Below are 25,770 nucleotides of genomic sequence, written 5' to 3' on the forward strand. Positions count from 1 at the left end.
CAGGAGTTGAGACGGGTAGGATGTGAAGGTAGGCACTGAAAACAGTAAGATACTCAAAATTGCTGGATTTTAACAGATACATAACTTAAATGATAAATGATTTCTGGTGTTCTGGTGTCTTGTTCTGGTTGTCCCTTCAAGAGAGCAGCATGCTGTGGGGTAGTCAGCCCTGACGGCTGGCATGACCAAGTCAGCCAAAGGAATTTTTTGGGACTCGTTTTTTTTTATGCCAAAGGAAAGTTTTTGGGACTACATCAAAGGAACCTGGTAACACAAAAGTGGCTTTATGCGAGCAACCACTGATGTGAGAAAGGGATTCTGCTGGCAAAGTGTTTCGGTGAAAGAGACTAGTACACTTTAAAAAATTCCTTACTGTAGACGCCCAAGGATTTCAGTTTCATCCTACGTGAACCACCACTGATCTCAAACCAGATGAACACAACACATACAGGTGTGTTTTTGACTTCCCGGTCCAACGTGGTACAGTACTTTTTAAACGTGGGGTTGAGAGTGAGGTGATGACGCTACCCTTCCAAGGAGTTTCTGACATCCATGGCTACAAGTGCTCAATGGCCCCGATCAGCTCCAACAGATGCAGAATGATAGGTGGAATAGCTATAGCAAAACAAGCCAGTTTTGGAGGGAGAAGAGTGAAGCAGTGGGGCAGCCATCGGTCTCTACCACTGGTTCCGCCTTCTTCCAAACCCAGCACACACCTGGCTTCTGACAGATGCTCAGTTATCTTCTCCTGACACTGAGCGTTCCTTACTGCCCTTTCTAGTCCCAAAATGGCACTTGTTTCCTTTTCTGGGCCTAGGAGAGGATTATAGTAAAACTGATACAAACACTGCCCTCAAGGTCATACCATTGAAAGAAAGCCCTTTAATGGGATCGCTGGAAAAACGAAGTCTTTTGGGGACTTCACTTATTAAATCTCCTCCATGAGGCCCATGGCAGACCAACCAGCTATGCTGGGAATGTTTACAGTAACCTGGATCTAAAACCAGATTTTCATTTATCCTCATGAACCTCACTGTGGACAGGTCAATTAACAAGACCTATATAATGCTTGTTAAAGAAATAAAACAAGAAACAAAGATTTTAATGGCCCAATACGGCCGAACTAATATGCAGGAAAGAAGCCACTTCTCTTGGCCCGGGACCTTATGCTTACGTGGTCTTAACCTCTTCCTGCCCCTGTCTGACTCCTGACACATCAGTGACGTCTACTTCTTTGCTTTAGCTCTAACCTGTCTCTAAAGCATCAGATCTGTTATTTCTGAGTGTCTAATGGGGCCTCCCCTATGGGTAACCAGTCTTCTCCTCCCTACTCCCAGTTCTACCTTCTGACAGTAAATTCCTGTAGTATTTACAGCTAGTTTGTATTGGTTCGAGAACCATCTGAGTAACCAACTATCTTTGTTGCAGGAGATATAAAAAAGAATGAGCCACAGTCCTGTGTTGGGGGAGAAGGGACATGTAAGGACCGAGGCCACAGTCCCGTGTTGGGGGAGAAGGGGCACATGGGGACCGAGGCCACAGTCCTGTCTTGGGGGAGAAGGGACATGTGGGGACCAAGGCATCATGTAACAAGCGCTCCCTCCACCTGCAGTCAGGCGGACATCACAGGGCAGGCCCTGGAGTGTGGAGAGCAGCTTGTCCACTCTCCCTAGCTCCTCCACTCGTGAGGGTCCTCAGGACAAAATCCTTTCCTTACACGCTCTATTATTTCCTAGCGTGGCACTTAGCGCGTAGCAACCAGCAAACGCTACTCAGTGGTGCTTGAGCCAAGGCATCCCTGAGCCAGGCGGCCAGGTACCCGGTCCCAGGCGCATGGAGCGCAGCCGTCAGCGTCAGGCAGCACGCTCCAGCCGCACGCCCGGCTGACCATGCCTCTGCGTGCAATGGAGTAGCATCTCCTTTTCTTAATCGGGAAGACCTCCCCCATTGAACTGACTGTGGAGATGAGTTCTATCAAGATTTATCAGATTATTTAGTGTGGACAGTGGCACTATGTCTGCCTCCTCATCGGCGCCGAAGACACAATGTGCTTCGAAGATGCTGCAGAATGTGGTCCTCAGCATTTGGCCAATTCTACTCTCCGCACTTACTACGCTGGTCACACATTTAACCCTCATGACAAGCCTGCGTGGTGGGTGCCGTCACGGTCTCCATTTTACACAGATAACTACAGAGCTAGTTAACTGCTGGCGAGGCCCCCAAACCCATGCTCCTGGCCATTCCACTCGTGGCTCTGATCGGTGGTGGCCGTCCTATCATGCTGTCCTTTGCACTCAAGGCTGTGTTAAGTACTAAGTCAGGGCATCTGCAAAAACAAGAACCGAGCGAACACCAAACCACCAGAAGGAGAGAGGGCTGCCATTTATTTAGCTCTGCTCCCTGCCATCTAAGACCAAGCTGATCTCTAAACAAGCATCAAAGCCCGAAGCTCATTAACATCAGCGCGTGCTTCAATAAGGTGAACACTACAATGATATACAATTACATGCTAATAATTCAATGCCCAAGAGCCCTGTAAAACAATTGCAAAGGCCCAGGATGATCACAGTATGCAAATGCACGAGGAAAATCATTACCTACTTAGGCCCCTTCATTTTGGTGGGTTTAACATGAGAAGAATAATCCAGGCTACAAGACGAGATTTCATTTTACAGCTGTAGTAACCAAGTACATAAAAGCTTGAATCTGTCCCAATAGCTTCTGAAAGATTTTTCCCATAGTGTCAGAGGCAAAAATAATGAAATCTTGCAAATGTACAGTTAATAGGACCCCGGTGGACACTAACTTCAAAAATGCATGGTCTATAAGACATTAAAGGCTTGATTTTAGTTTCTGCACTGTTCCTGTTAATAACAATGTCTAATTAAAACATCTGTAAAATACTGATAGTTTTAATTTTACATAAAATTTCCAAAACAACTGTTACACAGTATAATAGGCATCTGCAATGAATAGGTTATTAATGGAAATATTATTTTAAATTAAAATCAGGTTCTAAATTTAAATTAGTCATCTCTGGCTAATGAAGAGAAAAAGAAGTCACCCGTGCTGGGAATAATACGGTAGATAATCTAGTTTTCAACATCCGTTAAGGCAAATTCACTTGATCACTTGGGCTAAAGGACAATTTATTTTGCCGCTTCTGACTTGTACTCCACTTGGCACTTCTGACGGATTTCACAGTTGAACTCAATATTAAAACTACAGCCGAAATGCACTTTCCAACACATTATTTTATAATTTAAAAAAAATGCCATTCAATCTCCTTCACACTCGGAACACTCCCCCCTCCGGGCAGACCAGCGAGGAGGCAGCAGAGAACGTGATGCCCACAGGAGGCTCTCCCTCCCAGCCCTGCCGGCCTGATGAATATTTTAAGAGGAATGGCATAAAATCTCGGCTTTCCCTTTCTCTGGGTCTCATCTTCTTTTACAAAATAAAACAAAAGGGATATACAAGGCATAGTGGCTGCCTGCGATTCGATGCCTTTCTTCCTAATTACTGCACAACAGAGGAGCACTGCTCCGCGCCGGTCTGGGCTGGCACGGACACGGGGAGGGATTCGTTCAGGACAACGAACAGCTGCGTCTCCGGCTGCTTCTGAGTGATGTAAAGGATCACAGGAGATGCTGCAGAATGTGGTCCACGGCATGAGGGAAGCTCTCGCAAGTTAAGTAAGGAGGCGGATTAATTTTTTCTTCATCTGCTGCTCGGTATTTCCCTGAAATGAAAGGAGAGCCAGTGAACAAAGGCTACTGCTAGAAAGCCACATTCATCACGTCCCGTGAGCACCGGCGCCACCTCCGAAACACCCTGGCGAGTACTGGAGAACTAGGGGCTCCTCATCTCCCAAAACATCTCTTAGTGGAGCTTTTGGCTGCGATGAGGCAGTTCAAAGCAGTATCACGTCCAGCATCTTCCCCCAGGACTCCAGTCCTTCATAATGGACAGTCGCAGGGGCCACGACACCTGGCCGTTAAGGTTTCCTTCAGATCTCCACAGCTGGGGAAATCATTTTCCTCCCCATCAGCCCTAAAGATAGGAATGGAGACTGAAGCAATGCTTTTCAGTGGAAGCCAGGACAGGACAGGGAGGAAGACTTATCAGCTCCCAAGAGAGACTGGAGACAGCATGTGCTGCCACCCAGGGACCCTGAGAGCACCCAGGGGTGGGGACAGAAAGAGACGAAGGCACACAGGCCTGGCTCATTAGGACGGCGCGCCCAGCAAGTGCACTGCCGCAGTCTCCCTGGGCTCTGGAATGTGGGACACATAACCGAAGACCCCAGCACAGAGAGGAACCCTTCCACACAGTAGTCACGGGCAGCTTTACAAATGTTTAAGTCGGATGATGCATGGTCCCTATTTAAACACCCTTAATGGGTCCCAAGGCCCTTCAGAAAGAACCCAAATCCCTACCACTGCCCTTTGTCATGTGGTCCAGCACCCCTCCAACCTCAGCACGTGCTACCTTCACAAGACTGCAGTCCTAGACGGTACCTGGCTCTTTGAGGACCTTCACACCTGCTGTCCCCTTTGCTGGCAACAGTCTTCTCACCCCACTCATCACCTCCCGCACGCTTCGGGTCGAATTTCATATTCCCATTCTGGTTACTTCTCCTCCCTGCCTTCCCCCTAGACCCTGCTCTTTGCCTCCACATTTATAATGCGTGGCCATTCATGTATTTATTTGCTTAAGGTCTCTCACCCAAGACTGTGAGTTCTCTCAGAGTAGGGACCATCTCTGTTATCTCCCCCAATGTGTTCATTCCCAGCACCGAACACAGTGACTAACAGAGGTGAGCACTCCGCGAATGCAAAGAAGGAAGTGAGGGAGGAGGAGGGAGGGAATGTGGGCGGAGGGAGGGAGGAGGAAGCGGGACACTGGGGACACTGCGACACTACTTCCCTGGGGAACAAGGCCAAGTGCCCTGGAGCCACGGGGGCTACCTCTGCCCTTTCCCCTTCTCTTTGCTCTCTCATCCCTTTTCCTTTGATCTCTCCCCTTTAACCCTCTGCATTCTCCAGCACTCTCTGCCTGAATCCAGCTCCCCTAACAACAGGCCCACCATTTCCTACAGTTCCCGCCATTCTCCATTCACTACCTCTTTATGAGGCTTTGCTCAACAAACAGAAAGCCTGAAAATCCTGCTCCACACCTCTGCGCTGTGGCGAAAATATTTTCTGCTTTGTCTTACTGACTGTGAAGTCCCTATAGGACCCGAGCCAGCATCAAATGCACAAAGCGAACAAACACCGGCCTCATTCACCTCATCCAGGCACCTGTCCATGGTAGGGGCCACACAGAAACCTCTGCTGCTAGTTCTTCCTCACCCTTAAATTCCATTAAGTACAAACTCTTGCCACATCTCTACTTGGTCTCAAACAGAAGTCACTGACTACTCCTCTACCATACCACCTACTTCCCGGATCCAGTGGCCTAAGGGCACATATGTGAAAGTCAAGTTTCTGAGCCACAGAGTTAAGGGCTTGCAGAATGCTCTTGCCATCTGGCCGTGCAAGTGGGGGCTTCTACAAAGTCCACACCGACACAGTGGCTTACAGACGTGGGTGATAGCTCCAGCACCTCAAATGGCGGCTGGCACGCAGCAGGGGCTCACTGATGTGGGCTGCGTGAATGAAGCAGGACACCAGCATGCACGCCTGCCTCACTCACTGTGGCAGTCTATGCTCTCTGGGATGATGAATTCCTGGAGGAGTACAGGAAGCCATTTTGAGAATATTAGATCAAGAATGACCCCACCTTTTCTAAGTGACTATTTTACATGCTAAGCAAATACATTCTGGGCAGGACTAGTCACAAATCTTTAATAACATCGTTGGGCAAATGCACACTGAGCTTCCACCAGGTGCCACTCACTGAGAAACAGAATTGCTCAAGACCATCCACAAGAAGCACTTATTATGGGATAGATTAACACCTTTGTGATCATTTTCAACATTGGGGAGCCTAGTACTTGTGCAAATGCATGGATTTCAAATTCACCAACAGAGCCAGCCATTTTGTGTGCTTTTAGAACAGTGGGCTTACTTTTAGAACAGTGGGCTTACTTTTAGAACAGTGGGCTTACTTTTAGAACAGTGGGCTTACTTGGACTTGTTTCTGACCAGACAGAAACAGTACAAATGGGCCTGTTTCCCTGCACCGGACTTGCTGTTTACTGGCTATACGTTTTCAATTCGGTTGTGTTATGCTGCTGGCTTCTCTAAGACCAACTAGATGGCTCCGTGACAGGCTGACCACAACCAACTGCCAGTCAGGAAAGAAGGGACAACCAACAGAAGCCAGCCAAGACAGAGGAAGCAGGGCCCACAAGACACTGGCATAGGGGGTTTTCATACTTAGTATAAATCCTTAATGATGTGAATTGAGGAGAGAAAATGTTCATAGGGGTAACAGACAAGAGGAGAAATAGTTATCTGGAGATTTCCTCAGTGACCAGGAAATAAAACAGTGAATGGCAGGAACTTGAAAATTAGCATACAGGGAGGGACCATGAGTGCGATGACTTTTCTGGACTTTTTCTTTCTTGGTACTTCCTCTTTTTTGCTTACATCAAAGGGCAGTCATGTTCGCAGGAGGCTGCTGAGCATTTTGAGAAGTATAAACAAACACCCTGTTCGCTCTGGAAAGATGAGTCCCTATCTGCAAGGCTCGCAGGACTCCCTCCAGAATCCTGGCACAGCCTGTACTCCATTCACACAGGGCCCTGCCAAATGTTGCTTCTTCAATGCTAGCTGTAGCTATGCTTTCCAGTTTCTACTTTTAAATTTAAAATAGCTTTTATGCAACCACATTTTCTTGAATATATGTCAGTTGGGAGTAAATGTACTTTTTCTAAAAAATGTCCATGCTGTGGCTCTTCTGAGACTTTGTTTAAATCTTCCTTCTTAGGAACAGCCTCTTAAATGGTTCCGCTAGCATTCTATGAACCTGGGCACTCTATGAAGTCCACTCACTGTGGACTGAGGCCAGGACCCAGCACACTACTGGGTCCTCTGTCGTCATAATACCATATTAGTTGAGTCCTCCCCAGGAAGTTCCTATCTTAAGTTTATTCTGAAGGGCCACAAAGAGTATACCTACTTTCTTTGGGTATAGGAAATAATTCCTAAAACAGTAAGTAAAAGTTCTTTGTGTGATTTAAAAAAAAAAAAATACAAGTGTTAACAGAAAGTATCAGATCACTTAGCCCACAAGTTCCTAAGGAGACCAACTTTATCATCTTTTGCTGGCATCAAAAAAAAAAAAAAAAAAAGAAAAGATACTTTTATAGAACATCCCCAAATCAGTCAACTTTGATCCATTCCAATGTGCTGATTTGTGTATCAAGAAAATCATATAAATAGTAATGGTCAACCAGCACAGTTATCTCTGGTTAAGTTTTAAAATAACCTCTGAATTCTCTCTGATCTTTCAATTTTTATGCAGCATGGGCCCTCCCACAATGTCTTTCCCTGAGATCCTGAGCTCCTTTTAATTTTGCTTTGAGGCAGAAAGAGAATTAAAGTGCCCAGTGGGCTTTGTCGTTTCTGCAAAGACTGTTCTTTAAGCAACTGTGTGTTTTACCATCCTATTTGAGAGGAGGCTTATGCAGAAGATACATACCAGTTTTTACTAAGATACCCAGCATGCCGACATTCTGAGCCCCACCGACATCATCCCTGCAATCCTAGAAAAGGACAAAGAAAGCATTTAGTTCAAAAAAAATACAAGAGAAAAGGGGGTAAATCCACATGGGACCCACTGACGAAGCATGCCATTTGGAGAGGGAAGTGTTGAAGAAGTGTAAGGTGTACAACAGAGTAGTAAGTCTAGTGACCAAGCACAGACAGCACATCTACAGTTCGTGTTTTCCACATGCACATCCGTCTCCTCTTAAAACGGATCATGGGAAAAAGCCTCCTATTCATCTAGCAGCTCTGAAGGTGAATGATCCAACTGTAGACCGTGAATGGACAACCTTTGGAAGACGGCTCTGCTGCTGCCCATGTAACACACCACCCTTACTCTCCAGACCGTTGTCCCTCAAAGGTGGAATCAAGCCAAATCAGAATACTGAGATTCTCTGAGATTCACTTCACACTTGGGGATAACAGGTCAGTTAGAGTAGGTAGCTCCTCTTTCCAATTCTTACCCAAGATAGAGATGAATACACTTGGTTGACTGTGATGATAAACACCAGGTAATAAAAATCCAAGGACTCGAAGAAATATCAAGAAAAACAACCCTTGGGGCCCCCTGGATGGCTCGGTTGGTTAAGCATCCAAACTCTGGACTCCGGCCCCAGTTGTGATCTCAGGGCTGTGAGATCCAGCCCTCCACCAGGCTCCACTGGGCGTGGAACTTGCTTAGGATTGTCCTTCTCCCTTTCCCTCTGTACCTTACCACCCACCCCACCCCCCCAAAAAAGAAAAAAAGAAAATCAACCCTGCCATCTTACGTCTTTATAGGACTTTATAGACAGGATTCATTCAGACCACGTCTGAAGAAAAGTCTTTTCCTCAAAAATCGATACCATTCAACAACAGACCTTGGGGATGAGTTTTAGAATATCAAAATCCTCATCCAAGGTCTAACTTGAAACCTTCCATAGCATCTAAACTTGCCCTAGTGAAGTAGCAGAGATGGGGAGAGGGAGAGAAGGAAGAAGGGCGGTGGGAAGCAGTGGTCGAGGGCAGGGAAGGAAAACCTGCCGTCTCCTGGGTAACAAGCGACCCCGCGGGCAGCGGACCCGCTGCCGTCACATGTCCTTCCCGCCTCCCACCCTGTCCCCATACTGGTAACGCCCAGGACAAAGAATTCTGACGTCCCCACTTCTTCAGACATGTATTTGCCTGGAAAAGTCAGTTAAAGATTTGCCAAGAGGAAAAGATGTGACCGAAGAGGTGGTTTCTCAAAGCGGCCTCAGGTTCAGTGATTATCGTGTTCGGGTTCAGGTGAGCAAGGAAGGACATGGACAGGAGATGAGGAGCACTGGGCTGTACCACCACAAGTGAGCCAGGCAAGGGATCCGTAGTTCGTTCTGGAGGAAGTACGGAGCCTTGCATTCTGCTTCTGGCTGGGCCACTCAGCTGCGGGAATTCAGGCGTGGAGCTTTACCTCTCTGGGCTCCAGCATCCCAGTCTATCAGATGATGAAGTGTGGAGCAGACAACCTCCACGGTCTTTCAGCCTAATGTATTGACTTAAAATTGAAATATGATGCTTGCCCCTCTCCTTGACACAAGGTGGTGTGCTTTCCAGCTCTTTCCCCCTCACGGCACACAGAGACCTGTCCCCAGGACACTGGGGTAAACTGGCAAGATGCGCCCAGCCAGAGGTCACTGGCCAGAGCTTCCAATCGTCCAGGTCCAGCCCTACCACTCAGAGGGCCGAGGCAATCGATATCTGTAGCTATTTGTGGCACACTGACTGGGAAATTCTTCCATAAAGCATATACTAGGAAAAAAATCAATAATGGTAGAATTCTGTAGGTACACATCGCTCTCTACATACATAATATTCAAAAAACCTTAAGTCTGTGTAGAGGTTTTCTTCAAAAAGACATAAAGCATTTGACTGACTTGTATTTAATGGTCTTTTGATTGTATACACCACACCATGAACAATGTTAGAAGTAATCAGAATTTCAGTTCTTTACAAGTGTCGCTAACCAGCTATTGGCAAGTCTGTTTATAGGCACCCACTTACTACCACCTGATACCACAGCAAGAGTCTTTTTGTGTTTCAAAGCAGTGTGGCGAAGCTGGCTCTAGCCTGCAGACGTAAGCTCTGGCCATTTCCTGGGCTTCTCTACTTACATCTCCTATCATGACGGCCTCCTCAGGTTCACAGCCAGTTCCCCGCAATGCTTCCAAAAAGAACGTCTTCTCTGGTTTTCCCACGACTGTGGCTTTGGTGTCTGTGGCATACTCCAGAGCTGTCACGAATGGTCCAGGCCCCAGGGCAAGGCCGTCTTTCCTCTTGTAATACCTGGCTTTGTGGATTGCTATCAGAGGGGCCCCATCCAGGAGTAAGCTAGGGAGACAAAGAAAATGGAAAGTGGCTAAGAAAGCAAGGCTTTTATAACTGGAAAAGCATGTCAGGCTCACAAAGTGGTTTTATTCACACTCACGGAAACAAATAGTTTCTTATTAACTTTTAATGACTTGCTGTCTTCTAATGAATTCGCGAAGAACTGCTGGGAATTACACTCAGATACGCGAAAGAAAGGTGATAGATTATTAAATTTGGGATTGCTTCAACCTTTTACCTTTAGCGGTTTCAGACACTTTACCCAAATCACCAGGGAAAGAGAATGAAGAGAAGTAAAGCTAAATAAGACACTCGAGGGAAGAAGCTTAACTTAATGAGACAGGTTGTTTCAGCCTTCCCTAATGGCAAGCAGGAGGCTCTGGAGCCTTTTCCAACGCGAGACAACTGTTGCCGCACGGATGGTCTCGCTAATGCCGGAAATACCTGCATTCCTCTTTTTCTACTCCAAGATGTGAGTTTCTTCTTCAGTCAGAAATTCAGAAGACCATTTTACAAACACTTTCTCTTGTATGTTTACCTTTTCATCCTACCTTTGACTGCTTCAGGCCATCTTCCCTGAAGAACACACCAGTGAGGCCATCTTCCCTGAAGAACACACCAGGGAAGGCCCATACTGTTAAGTCCCTTCCTCTGTCCTGACATAGGACTAATGCCCTGAGACCGAGGGGAAGGGCAACCGGAGTTTGAGACCCAAACTCCACAGAGAGCTAAACCCCATCCCCAAACACCTGCCACCCGCCCCAACAGCGCCGCCCGCAGTCACAGGGCAGAAAACAGCCACGCACGTACTCTCCTCTAATGGAATCCGGGACAGGATAGATTTCTTCAACTGCTTTTAGCCAATGTAATAAATGATCTCACTGACCTGATTTACTTTAAGTCATCTCCTTAGTTAAAATATTTAGTATGTCCATCGAGGAGGAATTCATCACATCTTACCCTTCACAATTATGAGTAATTAAGCGCTCAACTATGAAACTGCTAAATTATTCTTGTCAGTGGGCACAGAAACGCCTTCCTGTGGGAGATGCAGAATTCAGACATTCATGATTAAATATTTTATTAAGTAAAAACCAATAGTGGACTATTACAGGGCCTTATTGTTAGTTACTACGAATTGCTCACAGCACAGGATAGATCCTTCAAATGTATTCACTAACATTCATACAAATTAACTTCTTAAAGCAGATCCTGAAATCCTAACTGTTAGGAAACCTGATAAAGTCAATATGTTGGCCTTAAAGAACCACTGCTGATAACAGTGAGATAATACTGGTTGATTTATCTAGCCCCATTTCTTGTCACCCTACCCCCAATCCCATCTATTTGCTACTCTACCACGGAACTGGAATTCTTTATGCAACAGACCTCAAAATTGCTTTCCACTTATATAGCTAAACTAAAAACTCATTTGATTTAGCTTTGTTAATATTTTATTATATATTAACTGGGGGTAAGACTTATCAGCTTGATTGATGTGTGTACTTTAATTCCCAGGCAGTACTTTAGTGCCTTCCCTGGAAGGGCTGAAACTGCGGGTTCCTCCACATTTCTCTAAATGGGAACAGGTTCTCCATGAGGCTGGAGAGGATAGGCATCTCTCAGGGAAGTGGTTCCTGCTTCTACCTTCCTTCTGTGCACAACATGGGCTTTACCGAATCTTTGAAGAGCCAAGCCATATTCAGGATGGACTGAAAGATAAACGTGTTCTAGAACACAGATTAGAAGATCTTTTATAGAACATTTTTAAAAATATCAAAAATAGACACCCCAATACTGGGAGTATTTTTACACTTCCTAGACAGGGCCGCAAAGGGTCAGTTGCTTTGTTATAACAAAGAACGCATTAGCAGGAAGTCTGACAATTTTCTGTCTGTATCTCACTATAAAACCACTGAGGTTCAAGAAATAAAGGGAGGGAAAAGGCACAAAGAAGGCCTGATTCAAATATCTCTGGCTGCAAATCCCATGTAGGCCAAGTACAAAACCTGTAACATGCCCTAGCCAAGCAGGGCCACAACACAGAAACCTTAGGCAGAGCAGTGAGAGGAAAACTAGGGGGAGAGCTCACATTTACAGCTACAAACCACTGCTGAAAGGGACCTCAAGGAACATCAGGTCCAACATGCCCTGTCGTTGGATGAAGAGATCATCCAGACATGTTGGCCATGATCGACTGCACCACCAAGGAGAACTATAGCCCAGAGAACATCTGAAAACCAATCTAGTCCTCTTCCAAATGCACTATACTGTCTTTCTAAATAACTTTTCTAGGAAAACAATAAACTTTTCATCATTTCCATGGAAGATGGAGCATATGGAAATGAAATCACATGGCAGCTTAAATGATTGTCAGACCTTTCCTATATGTCCAACATCAAACTAGGGAGTCTCTTCCTTTCTGCTCCCCCCAAAACCATGCCCCAATCTCTCCCATCCCAATATATTCACCCAGGCCCTCAAACCAGACACCTAGGAGCCATCCTTGACCTCTCCCTTTCACCCATCCCCCTTCACCCCTACTCATTAACATATCCAGTAATTTCCAATTCCAAAACAAAAATTAAAATATCTCAAAACTGCCTTCCTCCTCTCCTGAACTTCTGCAACGGTCTCCCAACCAACCTTCCTGCTTTCTATTCTTGCTCCATTCTTCCAAGCCATTGTACAGGCAATATGGGAGTTTTAAAAGTACAGATGGGATCACATCCCTCCCCTACTCAGAAGCCCTCAACAACTTCTCACTGCAAATAGTCTAAAACCCGAAGTCCTCACCGCAACCTACATCTCCAGTCTTAAGTCACCTTCTCAGTCGATGGTCATGTGCCAGATACAGCAGTCTCTTCCAACTTCTTAAAAACCATGCCACTCTCTTGCGCTCCAGCTTACACCTCCTGACACAGCTCCCCATGGTTTTCACACGGCTGTCTTCTGCTCATTCGTCAGGTCTCAGCTTCAACATCAGCACAACGAGGAAGCATTTCCAGCCTTCGCATGTAAAGTGGACTTCTTCCTCGCCTCTGATCTCTTCTCTCATCACCCTTTTCCCTTTGTATCACTTCCCAGAGTTCACCATCCTTACTCAACTGTGATTGGTCTGTCTTCCTCACCAGAATATAATTTCCACTATGCCCATCAGTTTCACTCATCGCTGTTATCTCTGACTTCCAAAACACAAACAAAAAAAATGCTGGCACTTCTCCCCAAATGTTTACTGAATTAATGGATGAAGCTCCGTCTGTCTCGGTCCTGATACATGACACGAGGAGTAATGCTTACCTTCCTAGGACTAGAGAGGATCTATGCAAACCTTTTCAGACAATGTCTGTCTGACAATAATGGCAATTATTATTCTTCATAAATACAGAAGTATGGGAACCATGTTACTTAAAATAGCTAAGAGCAAATCACTTCATATTTGTGGGCCTTGGTTTCTTATCAAACAAAGAGGCTGAAACAGATCAGGTCTTTTTCAATCTCAGCACAGCTGATATTCTGGGCTAGAAAATGCATTGTTGTGGTGCCTATCCTATATGCAAAGGACGTTTAGCAGCGCCCCTGGTCTCTCCCCACTGGATGACAGCAGCAGCCTCTTCCCCAGCTGTGACAACCAAAAATGTCTCCAGACATCACCAAATGTCCCCTGGGAAGCAAAAGTGCCCCTGGTTAAGAACCATTAAACTGGATGACTACCAAAGCCTTGACACTCAATACATTTAAAACCCGTCAACCTGAGAAACACAAACTACCAAAAGCCCGAATTAAAATGATAGTAAATCATGAAACATATCAAAGGAAAATCTCACTAACAACGAACTGTATTACTACATGCAACAACTTGATTAATCTCAAAAACAGACAAATACGCTACAATTATATGATTTCATTCATATGAAGATCAAGAACCGGCAACACTGACAGCAATCATAGTGGTGACTGTAAGGAAGGCGTAGTGTTGACTGGGATAGGGAGCCTTCTAGGGTGCTGTAGATGTTCTGGTCCTTGATCAAAGTGGGGGTTACACAGGTATACCTAAGTGTAAAATTTCATTGAGTCATATACTGACAATTTGTATACCCTGCCATGCATGTTATACATCAAATCAAAAAAATCAGTAATAATATATTTATGTGACTTACTCACTGGAAGCTTTTATTTGGAGTAGCAAGAGCTGCCTTGACCATAAAAGAATCTCCCCATTGATTAAAAAGTAAGAGTCGTTTAGTGGCCGATAATCAACTCAATTCTGTATTCTGATTTTCAGACTGGCATATTAAGCTGTCCTCCTGCATATACTAATGGAATATATAACTCAAGTTCTTAAGTCTTAAACAATTTCTTACTTACAAAGTGTTTTATTTTTATAGTCTGGACTTCAATTTAAAAAACTGCATCATAGTCAGCCCTTTCAAAAGAGAAAAAGCCCAGAGAAATGATTTTTACTTTAAGGCCTGCTGCCACATTGTTCTGGAATTCCTCATGCCTGGGGCTCTGAACACCCGGAAGAAGTTCAGGAGTTCCTGTCCAAATGCACTAATAACCAAGGCCATTACTCTTGATTTTTTCTTCCCTTTCTAAGGAATATACTGGAGTAATCAAAATAATTTTATTTTTTCTTAAGGAGATAGGGAAAAGAAAGCAATTCAACACCGAACAGAAACCATCCACGGTGATAAGGATCTCCTCCCCCAAACCAAAACCCCCTAATTTCTGCACACCTCTAAGACTTTGGGAGGACTCCTGTACCTGGCAACAATTATAGAAGTCACTAACAAAGTTTCAAAACATTATTACTAAGCACACTTCATCTCTGCATTTAATTGTGAAAGTTTTGGTATCATTGACCTTGTTATAACGATATTTTAAGAAGTTCCTCTAGAAGCTACAGGCAGCTGCTCTTAGGGAAAAAAAAAAAACAAACGCCAAAATTACAACTTTTCCTAGGTTAAGCAATTCTCTGTAGTTTTCCTCCCAAATCCTTTTGACCCAGCAATAGATACTTCTGAAAACAATCTTAGGGAATAAATATAAATACTATTTAAAGAAACGTGCTTTCATTTTTCAAAAACTAACTTCAAAATCCTGGAAACAGCCAATAGGATATGTATTGTACTTTTTTATTTTTTTTTTTTTTTTTTTAAAGATTTTATTTATTTATTTGACAGAGAGAAATCACAAGTAGATGGAGAGGCAGGCAGAGAGAGAGAGAGAGAGAGAGAGAGAGGGGGAAGCAGGCTCCCTGCCGAGCAGAGAGCCCGATGCGGGACCCGATCCCAGGACCCTGAGATCATGACCTGAGCCGAAGGCAGCGGCTTAACCCACTGAGCCACCCAGGCGCCCTGTGTTGTACTTTTTAAAGTGGAATATGCTGTGGCAATCGAATGTGTTTTGGAGGACTAGTAACACAGATAAACATGCACAAAAGTGGAGTTAGCCAGTGAACCCAGAGTATACATATATTCTCATTTTTATCTGGTATTTATGGACATGGAAACAAATGAGCTACGTGCTAGCATATTAACTGGGGCACTCTTTATGTAGCAGGATTACAAATAATGTTATTTTTTCTCTTCTTTTTTGAGCATTTAAACTTATCCACAATGAAGACTTTTGAAAATTACTTTTACACTGATTTTTTTTTTTTTTAGTCTTGTGACTAAGTTAAGTGATCTGTTATTAAGTGATCTGTTTACCCAGCAGCCTTTCTCCTAATAGAGATCATCAGGCTTAATTATAATTGGTCCATTACTAAAATGCTTAAACTTTAGGTTTCTTACTCAGGTCAGCAGATGAAAAGAGACCTTGCCACAAGCAAGTACTACAGCTGTGCAAATGAATGTACTGGAGCTGGGGATATTCGTGGTGATGAATCCAACAGTATTACCAGGGGATAAAGCACACTGATAAAGTAAAACACGCACAAAATACTACTACATGTTGTGTAGGGATACCTGCTGTATGCGGTAAGTGCAAAGAAATATATGACAATAATCAACACAGAATTCATGACTGTGGTTACTTCTGGGTCTTAGGTGGTAAAGTCAGGAACATACACGCAGGGGCTATCAAATGTGCTGACAGTTTGTATTTCTTAAACTGACTGACAGGCATATGAGTGTTCCTTATATTACACTTTGTATCTTTCAGTGTTAGATAAAAGGGGAAAAGCCATCCATGGCTCTTAGCATTTGAATGTCTTCTAGAACCCAAACCCAAGCATTTCTATTCCCTATAGCTGGTTCTTATCCTTCCCCAAAATCAATTCTTTAAATTCAGGTTTTTCATTTTCATTCAGACATTTAAGACACATTTGTAGACAGACTGTACTATGTATGTGTGTGCATGTATGTGCTTGGGGCTTACATACATTTATGTATGGGTTTACATATGGGTTTATGAATGGGTTTACCCATTCAAAACACAGTAAATAAGAGGCAGTGTAATGTGGAAGGTTGATGTGTCTGCCTCAGGGTGATATGCCCCGAAGCTGTTATTCAAGGCAGCGATGCAACGGGGTTTAAAATCCAATGTTTATTCTCATTATCAACCTGAATAGTAATTTAACTAATCAGTGGTTTATTTGAGATGTCTATATTTGCCACACACAATCCAAACAGCTGTATTCATTGGTTGGAAGGCACAGTCTCTGTGGAGACATCAATATGCAAAGAAGGGCAAGACCTAAAATCCTTCTGTTAATTCTCCACCCAGCTGTTAAGTGCATTTGTGAAATTAGAGTTGACCTATAAGTGCACTGTAATGCTTTAAAATGTAGTATTTAAAAAAATCGATATGGTTAGGGAAGTGTACTAATTAGACAGCATCCGAGCAATTACAAAGTCAGTATTATGTCAACATGCATTTTTATTACCCTGAGTCTAGTATTCATCTAAGACAGAGACCTCCCAACTTCCTATTAAATATGTCCTTCCCAAATTACCAACTAAAATCAATCAATACCCTCTCCTTGATTTCTGTGGTTAAAGAAATGGATAAAAGATAGTGGGTTAAGTTCAAAAGTAAGAAATCATAGCAGATTCTCCATTTTACATGAAAACTGATTTTGGCATAGCAGTAAACCTTACTTAAGGAGCAGCTAGATAATCCACCCTCCTCCCCCCAACCCAAGAAGCTAAAGGAGGATAACTGAAGTAGGTGAAGCAAGAAGAATCTTACTACCAGACACCCCAAAGTGTATCTTCACGCAGTGCACCACAGCAATGGATCTTCAGGAAATACATACAGCAAACGGATACCGAACAACTATGAAAAGTGAGTGTTTCTTTTAAACAAAGGCTTGACTATCACAGTGACGGGTAAGAGAGTCACAAATAAAAGTGCATTAAGTAGCCAAGGTTTCTATTAACCAAGGATCTAAAATAAATATTCATACAAAGAGAAAAGGTAGTTACTCCCAAAGTGCTATTTTTGGCCACAAAGATTTCCAAGATCAGCAGCAAATAATGAGCCCAGATGTCTGAACCCTGCAGTGAGTTTTAAACTTTCCTGCAAACATTCTGACTACTGGACATCTACATCAAGAAATGACTTTTACATCAAGTATGTCAGAATGAGGGCACCTGGGTGGCTCAGTGGGTTGGGCCGCTACTTTCGGCTCAGGTCATGATCTTGGGGTCCTGGGATTGAGTCCCGCATTGGGCTCTCTGCTCAGCGGGGAGCCTTCCTCCTCCTCTCTCTCTCTGCCTCTCTGCCTACTTGTGATCTCTCTCTGTCAAATAAATAAAAATAAAATCTTAAAAAAAAAAAAGTATGTCAGAATGATTCTTACAAATCTTCATACTAGTAAGAAAATGATGTTTTTATGGCATTCTTTGTAACTAAATACCAAAAATTTACCAAACCATTACAAAAATTTTTTACACAAGTTCAGTATATCCTGATGCAATATTTAGAACTACTGAACTCGTCATAAACTGAAAGGCAAATTACACGGTTTAATGGCTTGACAAGAACTAAAAAAGATGAAAAATGAAAAATGAAAAATCTAAGGGGAAAAAAATCAGTCTCCCTCTAGAGCATATTTGTGGGTAGATTCTGCTCCAATTTATCTGAAGTGTAAGAACCAGGATGCTGTCTTCCTTTTGAAGCAGCCAGTGCAAAGTTCATGTAACCAAAATGGACACACAAGTGAAGATTCAGAACATTTTCCATGTTGTATTTCCCCACATTTCTATTGGCAGCCATTGGAACATTTCCAGTTAAACACCCCAAAGGACACACAGCCCCAACCTAAACTTATCACCTCCTGAACCCCGACAGGGGGTGTCTCTGTCATATGTGCTCAGGTTAGCAATCTGGACATCAGCCTTGATTCACTGGTCTTCCTCACCCCTAAACCCAACCATCCATCAAGTCATGTTGACACGACCTGAATCTGCTCCTTCATCCTTACTGCCACCATCCCAGTTCCGACTACCACGATCACCTATCACTTATCAAATAGTTTCTTTGAAAGTGTGGTCAAATGTGTCAACTTCTCTCCAAACCCTAGACTATCACTAGAGGAAGAAATTGTGTGTATTGTTTTTGGAGCATTAATCGGGATGATATACCTACCTTCAGACAATAGCATAGTCCATGGAGAATCAAAGGAATGATAATAAAAGATAAAACTGAAACTCTTTCCCACAGGATGAATGAGGTTAAAATGAGCAGAAGGTTTAAAGCTTGTTTTTCAGAGACCTGTTGCTCCCTCATCAGTCATTACATATTTTCAGATCCTACTAACATATCCACTAGCTGTCTCTCCAGAAGCCTGGACTCTAGGTCATCTGACAGGGTTCCAGACTAGGAAAAGCCACGCCCAGCATTCCTACCCTGAGATAAGGAGGCCAAAACCCCATTCAGCTTACCCCAGTTCTCAGAGCCTGCCCATAACCACTTCTACTCTTTGTCCCAAGATAACCTTCTGGGGTTGAATTTTGCCTCATCCTGGGGAGATTTAACCCCATTTAACCCCGAAGTGAACATGGGATGTTACATCTATGTTTGCTCAGTGATCACAGTCCATCTTTTCTCATGAAGAGTCATGTAAGTTTCCCTGCCCTTTTCAGCACTATGTACGGAATCTCAAGCCCTCTGATCATAAAACGCTTGTTCTCTCCCCCTTTGAGGAAGCAGATTGGAAGCTTATCCTCCAGTCTCTTCCTTTGGCTGCTTCTCAAATAAACTCCTTCCTTGCTGCAAATCTGATGTCTCAGGGACTGGCTTTGCTCCCCACCAGGCAGATGGACTTGGATTCCATTACAAAATTGCTAACTTCAGAGCTGCAGTATTATTATGAATTTCTGCCCCAGGGTATTGATTCTACAAACCAGAAAAACCCCAATGATCATCACATTTTAACATATTGATTATTTCTTAAAAACTAAGCAAGATAGTAATAAATATGATTTAATGTTGATCTTGAAGTGATCTTGAAGGCATCTACCCTCATGTACAATTTGGGTGGCCAGAAAGTGAAATACATCTATAACCTTACATGACAGAGACTCAGGAAGGGAAGAGAGGAGCATATGATCAGATGAAAAATAAATAGCTAGAGACTTACCGGAATGCTTGATTCAGTATCTGATAATGAAAATGTTCTGGTGCCAATCCTATGACCACAGCATTGGGATCACTTGTTTGTATTCCTGGGAATGGAAAAAATATGTAATTATTGAAAAGTGCAGTTAAGAGTAATGATACTTTTTATAATAAAATAGCTTTAGTCAATGAAATACAAATTTTTGCTATAGCCATAATCTGAAATTTAAGAGATTATTCTGCCCAAAGTACTTTGGAGGTATAAGCAATACTTTAAATAGTTTGTTTTCATTATTTTTAATTTTCTAGTATTTCTGCATATTCCTTTTCCACTATGTCACAATGCTCAGTAATCAGAAGATCCCAATGGAAACTTACAACTTGATGCTCTCAAACAAGGGACAATTTCTAACTTTTAAAAGCTTTACTGAATACAATCAACAAGAACAGCCACGAGTTCTCTATGAGCTATCAGATCAATAGCAACTGATAAGGGACTAAAAGTCCAAGAGCAAGGGAAATTAGACTTTCTAATTGACAGAGCTGAGGTTAACACACTCATGATAAATAAGGAGTGCACCGTAGATTCTACAGTTTTTTACTTAATGCCTCATCTACTCTCAGTTCCACAAATATTATTCTATCATTATTTTAAGGCCTTGGTATCTGGTAACAGAACCTTAGATATGACAACTGAACAAGTGCATTCACCATCGCGGTTATTAAAGGTCTGATTAAAGGTTCTGCAGATTATCTATATACCAATTCCTATTTGCCTCTCTCACTGCCTGCCTTGAAGCATCATCACAGAGTCCACCAAAATGGAAGGGGAAGAAATAGAAAGAGCAGATACCCAGATTTCCAATTTCCTCCTTACTAGTAGCCACAAATACTGAGTAGTTCAGAAATGGTAGTACACCACCAGCAAGCACTGGCTGTCACTGCTTCTAGGCCTTTGCAGTGCAAGATCTAGAGAATTTTTTTTTTTTTAAGAGAAAAAGGGAATTGATAATGGTATTTTTAATTCAAAATTGGTAATACACGGCTTATTTGATTTTTATATTCTTATCTCTTTTCACTTATACATAAAATCACGGGTACCAATACTAGTAATACTAGTAATTACTACTTTGTTTTATCTTGTATCTATAATTTAAAATAATAACTAACTACATTACTAACAACACTAAGACTACTAAATGCAGTTTAAGATTTCTTTGCAGTTAATTTTTTATTAAGATATAATGTACTATTGTTTCAGAGGTAGAGGTCTATGATTCATCGGTCTAATATAATACCCAGTGTCATTACATCACATAGGCTCCTTAACATCCATCACCCACAGTTATCCCACCCCTTCATCCCTCTGTCCCCTCCAGCAACCCTCAGTTTGATTTCCTATGATTAAGAGTCTCTTGTGGTTTGTCTCCCTCTCATCTCATTGTCTTTTATTTTTCCTCTCTTTTTCTATGATCCTGTTTTTTTTCTTAAATTCCACATATCAGTGAGATCATATGATAATTGTCTTTCTCTGATCAACTTATTTTGCTTAGCCTAATACCTTCTAGTTCCATCCACATTGTTGCAAATGGCAAAACTTCATTTTTTGATGGCTGAGGAGTATTCCATTGTATATATATATATATATACACCATGTCTTTATCCATTCATCGTTGATGGACATGTGGGTTATTTGCATAGTTTGGCTATTGTGGACATTGCTGTTATAAACATTAGGGTGCACGTGCCCCTATAGATCACTACATTTGTATCTTTGGGGTCAATACCTAGTACTGCAATTGCTGGGTCATAGGGTAGCTCTATTTTCATCTTTTTGAGGAATCTCCACACAGTTTTCCAGAGTGGCTGCACCAACTTGCATTCCTACCAGCAGTGTAGGAGGGTTCCTCTTTCTCTGCATCCTTGTAAGCATCTGTCATTTCCTGACTTGTTAATTTAGCCATTCTGATTGGTATGAGGTGGTTTTGATTTGTATTTTCCTGATGGTTAGTGATGCTGAGCATTTTTTCATGTGTCTGTTGGCCAACTGGATGTCGTCTTTGCAGAAATGTCTGCTCATGTCTTCTGCCCATTTCTTGATTGGATTCTTTGTTCTCTGGGCGTTGGGTTTGGTAAGTTCTTTATAGATTTTGGATACTAGCCCTTTATCTGTCATTTGCAAATATCTTCTCCCATTCTGTCAGTTGTCGTTTGGTTTTGTAAACTGTTTCCTTTGCTGTGCAAAAGCTTTTAATCCTGATGAAATCCCAATACTTCATTTTGCTTTTGTTTCCCTTGCCCTTGGAGACATGTCTAGCACAAATCTGCTGTGGCTGAGGTCGAAGAGGTTGCTGCCTGTGTTCTCCTCTGAGATTTTGATGGATTCCTGTCTCACATTTAGGTCTTTTATCCATTTTGAGTCTCTTTTTGTGGGTGGTGTAAGGAAATGGTCCAGTATCATTCTTTTGCATATGTCTGTCCAATTTTCCCAACATGATTTTTTGACAAGAGTCTTTTATTCACTGGACATTCTTCCTCGCTTTGTCTAAGATTAGTTGACTATAGAGTTGAGGGTCTATTTCTAGGCTCTCTATTCTGTTCCACTGACCTATGTGTCTGTTTTGTGCTAGTACCATACTGTCTTGATGATCACAGCTCTGTTATAGAGCTTGAAGTCCAGAATTATGATGCCATCAACTTTGGCTTTCTTTTTCAATATTCCTTTGGCTATTCAGGGTTTTTTCTGGTTCTATCAAATTTAAAGATTATTTGTTACAGCTCTGTGAAAAAAGTTGATGGTATTTTGACAGCGATTGCATTAAATGTATAGATTGCTCTAGGTAGCACAGACGTTTTAACAATATTTGTTCTTCGAATCCATGAGCATGGAATGTTTTTCCATGTCTTTGTGTCTTCCTCAATTTCTTCCCTGAGTGAACTATAGTTCTATAGCTCTGAGTATAGATTATCTGCCTCTTTGGTTAGGTTTTTTTCCTAGGTACCTTACGGTTTTGGGTGCAACTGTAAATGGGACCAACTCCTTAATTTCTCTTCTTCTCTCTCATTGCTATTGTATAGAAATGCAACTGATTTCTGTGCATTCTGATTTTATATCCGGAAACTTTGCTGAATTCCTGTATGAGTCCTAGCAATTTTGGGGTGGAGTCTTTTGAGTTTTCAACATACAGTATCATGCCATCCTTTGCAGTGCTTTTATCCTTAGAATTTACCCCTCTATGGAACAAACCATCAAAATACTATATTTTAGGGGCTCCTGGGTGGCTCAGTAGGTTAAGCCTCTGCCTTCGGCTCAGGCCATGGTCTCAGGGTCCTGGGATCGAGCCTTACATCGGGCTCTCTGCTCAGCAGAGAGCCTGCTTCCCCTGGTCCCCACGCTCTGCCTGCCTGTGATCTCTGTCAATTAAATAAAGTATTTTTAAAAAATACTGTATTTTAAAGTCATTTGAAGTAAGTCTCTTCTCTGAGTGAATATGTCACCAACTTGATACAGAATTAAATTTATTTGTTCCAATTTGATTTTGGTTTTCAGGGACTGGCTTGTTTTTTACTTTTTAACCACCTTTCAAACATGCAAAACATTTACATGGTTCCAAAGGCAACGCTATAAACAAGGTACTTGCAGAGAAGTCTTGTCTCCTATCACTTTCTTCCTTCCTCCTGTTTAGATAATCACTCTTCCTAGTTTCCCACGTATTCTTCTTTAGATTCCTTTCACAAATATAAGACAAACACATATCCATTTCTCTCTCATTTTCTTACGTAAAAATATGTAAGGTTTCCTACACCCTGCTTTTTCACTTAATATATCCTATGAAGACCACTCCTTATCAGGAGACAGAATTTGCCCTTCCTTATTTTCCAGCTACAAGCCATTCCGTTTTGGGGACATATCATAGTTGAAACAATCAGCCTCTTCCAATGAACATTCATATTGTTTCCAATCTTTTGTTATTTCAAATAAGGCCATAATGAACAATTCTAATCACATGCCATGGTGTATTTTTGTAGCTACCTCTTAGGGATGGATTCCTACCAGTGGCAGCTCTGCTTCATACCCGGTTTTGCTAATGCCAAATTCCTCTCCATAGGAGGTGCTCCATTTTATATCTAGTCAGCATTCGGATTCTTTTTTTTTTTTTTTTAAAGATTTTATTTATTTATTTGACAGACAGAGATCACAAGTAGACAGAGAGGCAGGCAGAGAGAGAGGAGGAAGTAGGGTCCCTGCTGAGCAAAGAGCCCAATGCGGGGCTCGATCCCAGGACCCTGGGATCATGACCTGAGCTGAAGGCAGAGGCTTTAACCCACTGAGCCACCCAGGTACCCCAGATTCTTTTAATAAATATATTTTCTGTTTAGTTCAGCCAAAGTTGGCTTTCTGTTTCAAATAATAACTCTGCTTGATACACTGTTCTACTTCCTGATAGGACAAGTTTCAAGGTTCTGCCGAACAATATAGTCACGCTGAATTTCCCTCATCATTATTTGTAAAATCATCGTAAGATTTTATAATGAGGTACTTATATCCATTTTTCTATATTGTGTCATTTCACTCTGAGTATCATTTATAAAAAGAAGTAATGTGGCAAAGCTTCATAAAAAACAGGATATTTTCCCAGGGTCTGTCAATTTTTTTAAAGAAAAAAGTTTTATTTTATTTTGATTAAAAGTATTTTATGCATTGTAAAAACTTCACATGATACAGAATATCTATTTTTTTTCACAATATTATTAAGATTTATTCATCAGCCTCAAAAGCCAAACCCATCATAAACAGAAACTACTCATAATCAATCATTTATAAATGAGATCATATTAGTTCCATTAAAACTGAAATAAAATGTAAGATTCTAACATATTTCATTTAATCAAATTAATACAGTGGCTCCTGGATTGAGGATTATAATACATAAAGTGATTCTGACCTGTGTTTTTTCAAACTGTGGGCCATGATCCATTAGCAGATTAAGAAGCTAATTTGGAGGGCTCTAAGCAGCATCAAATTCAAATAAACAATAAAGTAAACCAAACAGAAAATGGAGTACATCTCATATAGTAGGAGTAAGTATTGTTTAACACACATAAACACAAATACTTATCTACTGGGTTACTATATTATGTGTGCATATTGTGGCATGTAGTCAAAAGAAGTCTGAGAGGGGTGCCTGGGCGGCTGAGTCATTAACCGTCTGCCTTCAGCTCAGGTCATGATCCCAGGATCCTGGGATCAAGCCCCGCATTAGGCCTCTTGCTCAGCAAGAATCCTGCTTCTCCCTCTCCCACTCCCCCTGCTTTTTTCCCTCTCTTGCTCTTTCTGTCAAATAAATAAATAAAATCTTAAAACCAACAACAAAGAAACCAGATTTGAGAAACATGAACTTATTAAAACTATCTGTTGACCATTTCAATAATAAGAGGAAATCTGACAAAATGTCCAGTTTTAAGAATGTTTTAACGTCCAGTTTTAAGAATGACTTAGAAGCAAATGTGAGGAACCAATTTCTGTATATTTCCAAATGTCCCCTACCTTTGAAATCAGGGAGCGCCCGATCATCCACTAGCAGCATGGGTCGAACTTGTTTCTGCTCTACTAAATTTCTGGCTGCAGTCAGCGAAGTGAATATTTCATCTTCAGAGATATCAAACTCCAATTTTTTCAACCTATCCAGTAGGTCTTGCTTGCTCTCTTTGGTTGTATTGGTCACAAACCTAACCATTACAGAAGCTCCACGCAACCTGGGAAAGTCAAATTCATATGTCAACAAGCAGCTTTTACACTCTAGCCCCATAAAACCGGATTTACAAAAACGTGCCAGAGGTCAGAAAATGAAGAGTAAGTCACCAAGCCAATGTTTTTATGGCCAATAAGCTTGTTTTTGTAACCTATCCAGATTTTTACAAACCATCCGCACCCTGTGGACTGCTTCATCTTCGAAGGCTGCACCGTCTAACTGTAAAAGCTATCTATGTATGTCTACCTCTCTGAAGGCCTTCTGAAACTGAGTTTTACCTCAGGGTTTTAGTAAAGAAATGAAAAAACAAAACAGAGTTTAGTAACCACTGTACTCACAGATTATGAAAGAGAAAGTTATTTTAGAGATTATCTACTAGTGCAGTGTTC

At 42.1% G+C, this 25,770-nt stretch overlaps 1 protein-coding gene across 7 annotated transcripts in view; it reads right to left on the minus strand.

Moving 5' to 3' along the window:
- Positions 1-2,364: 2,364 nt before the first annotated feature.
- Positions 2,365-25,770, minus strand: part of HDHD2 (haloacid dehalogenase like hydrolase domain containing 2) — a 34,820-nt gene continuing 11,414 nt past the window's right edge. For all 7 annotated transcript variants that reach the window (XM_004752202.3, XM_004752203.3, XM_004752200.3 and 4 more), the window contains 5 exons: positions 25,177-25,385; positions 19,651-19,735; positions 9,845-10,061; positions 7,651-7,714; positions 2,365-3,742 (listed from right to left, as the gene is read on the minus strand). In XM_004752202.3, the coding sequence (XP_004752259.1) occupies positions 3,639-3,742; positions 7,651-7,714; positions 9,845-10,061; positions 19,651-19,735; positions 25,177-25,385 (679 nt within the window). In that variant the 3' untranslated portion in view covers positions 2,365-3,638. The remainder of the gene's footprint in view (positions 3,743-7,650; positions 7,715-9,844; positions 10,062-19,650; positions 19,736-25,176; positions 25,386-25,770) is intronic.

This window comes from Mustela putorius, unplaced genomic scaffold (assembly GCF_011764305.1).
Source record: "Mustela putorius furo isolate JIRA1106 unplaced genomic scaffold, ASM1176430v1.1 tig00003858_pilon_pilon_pilon, whole genome shotgun sequence".
NCBI lineage: Eukaryota > Metazoa > Chordata > Mammalia > Carnivora > Mustelidae > Mustela > Mustela putorius.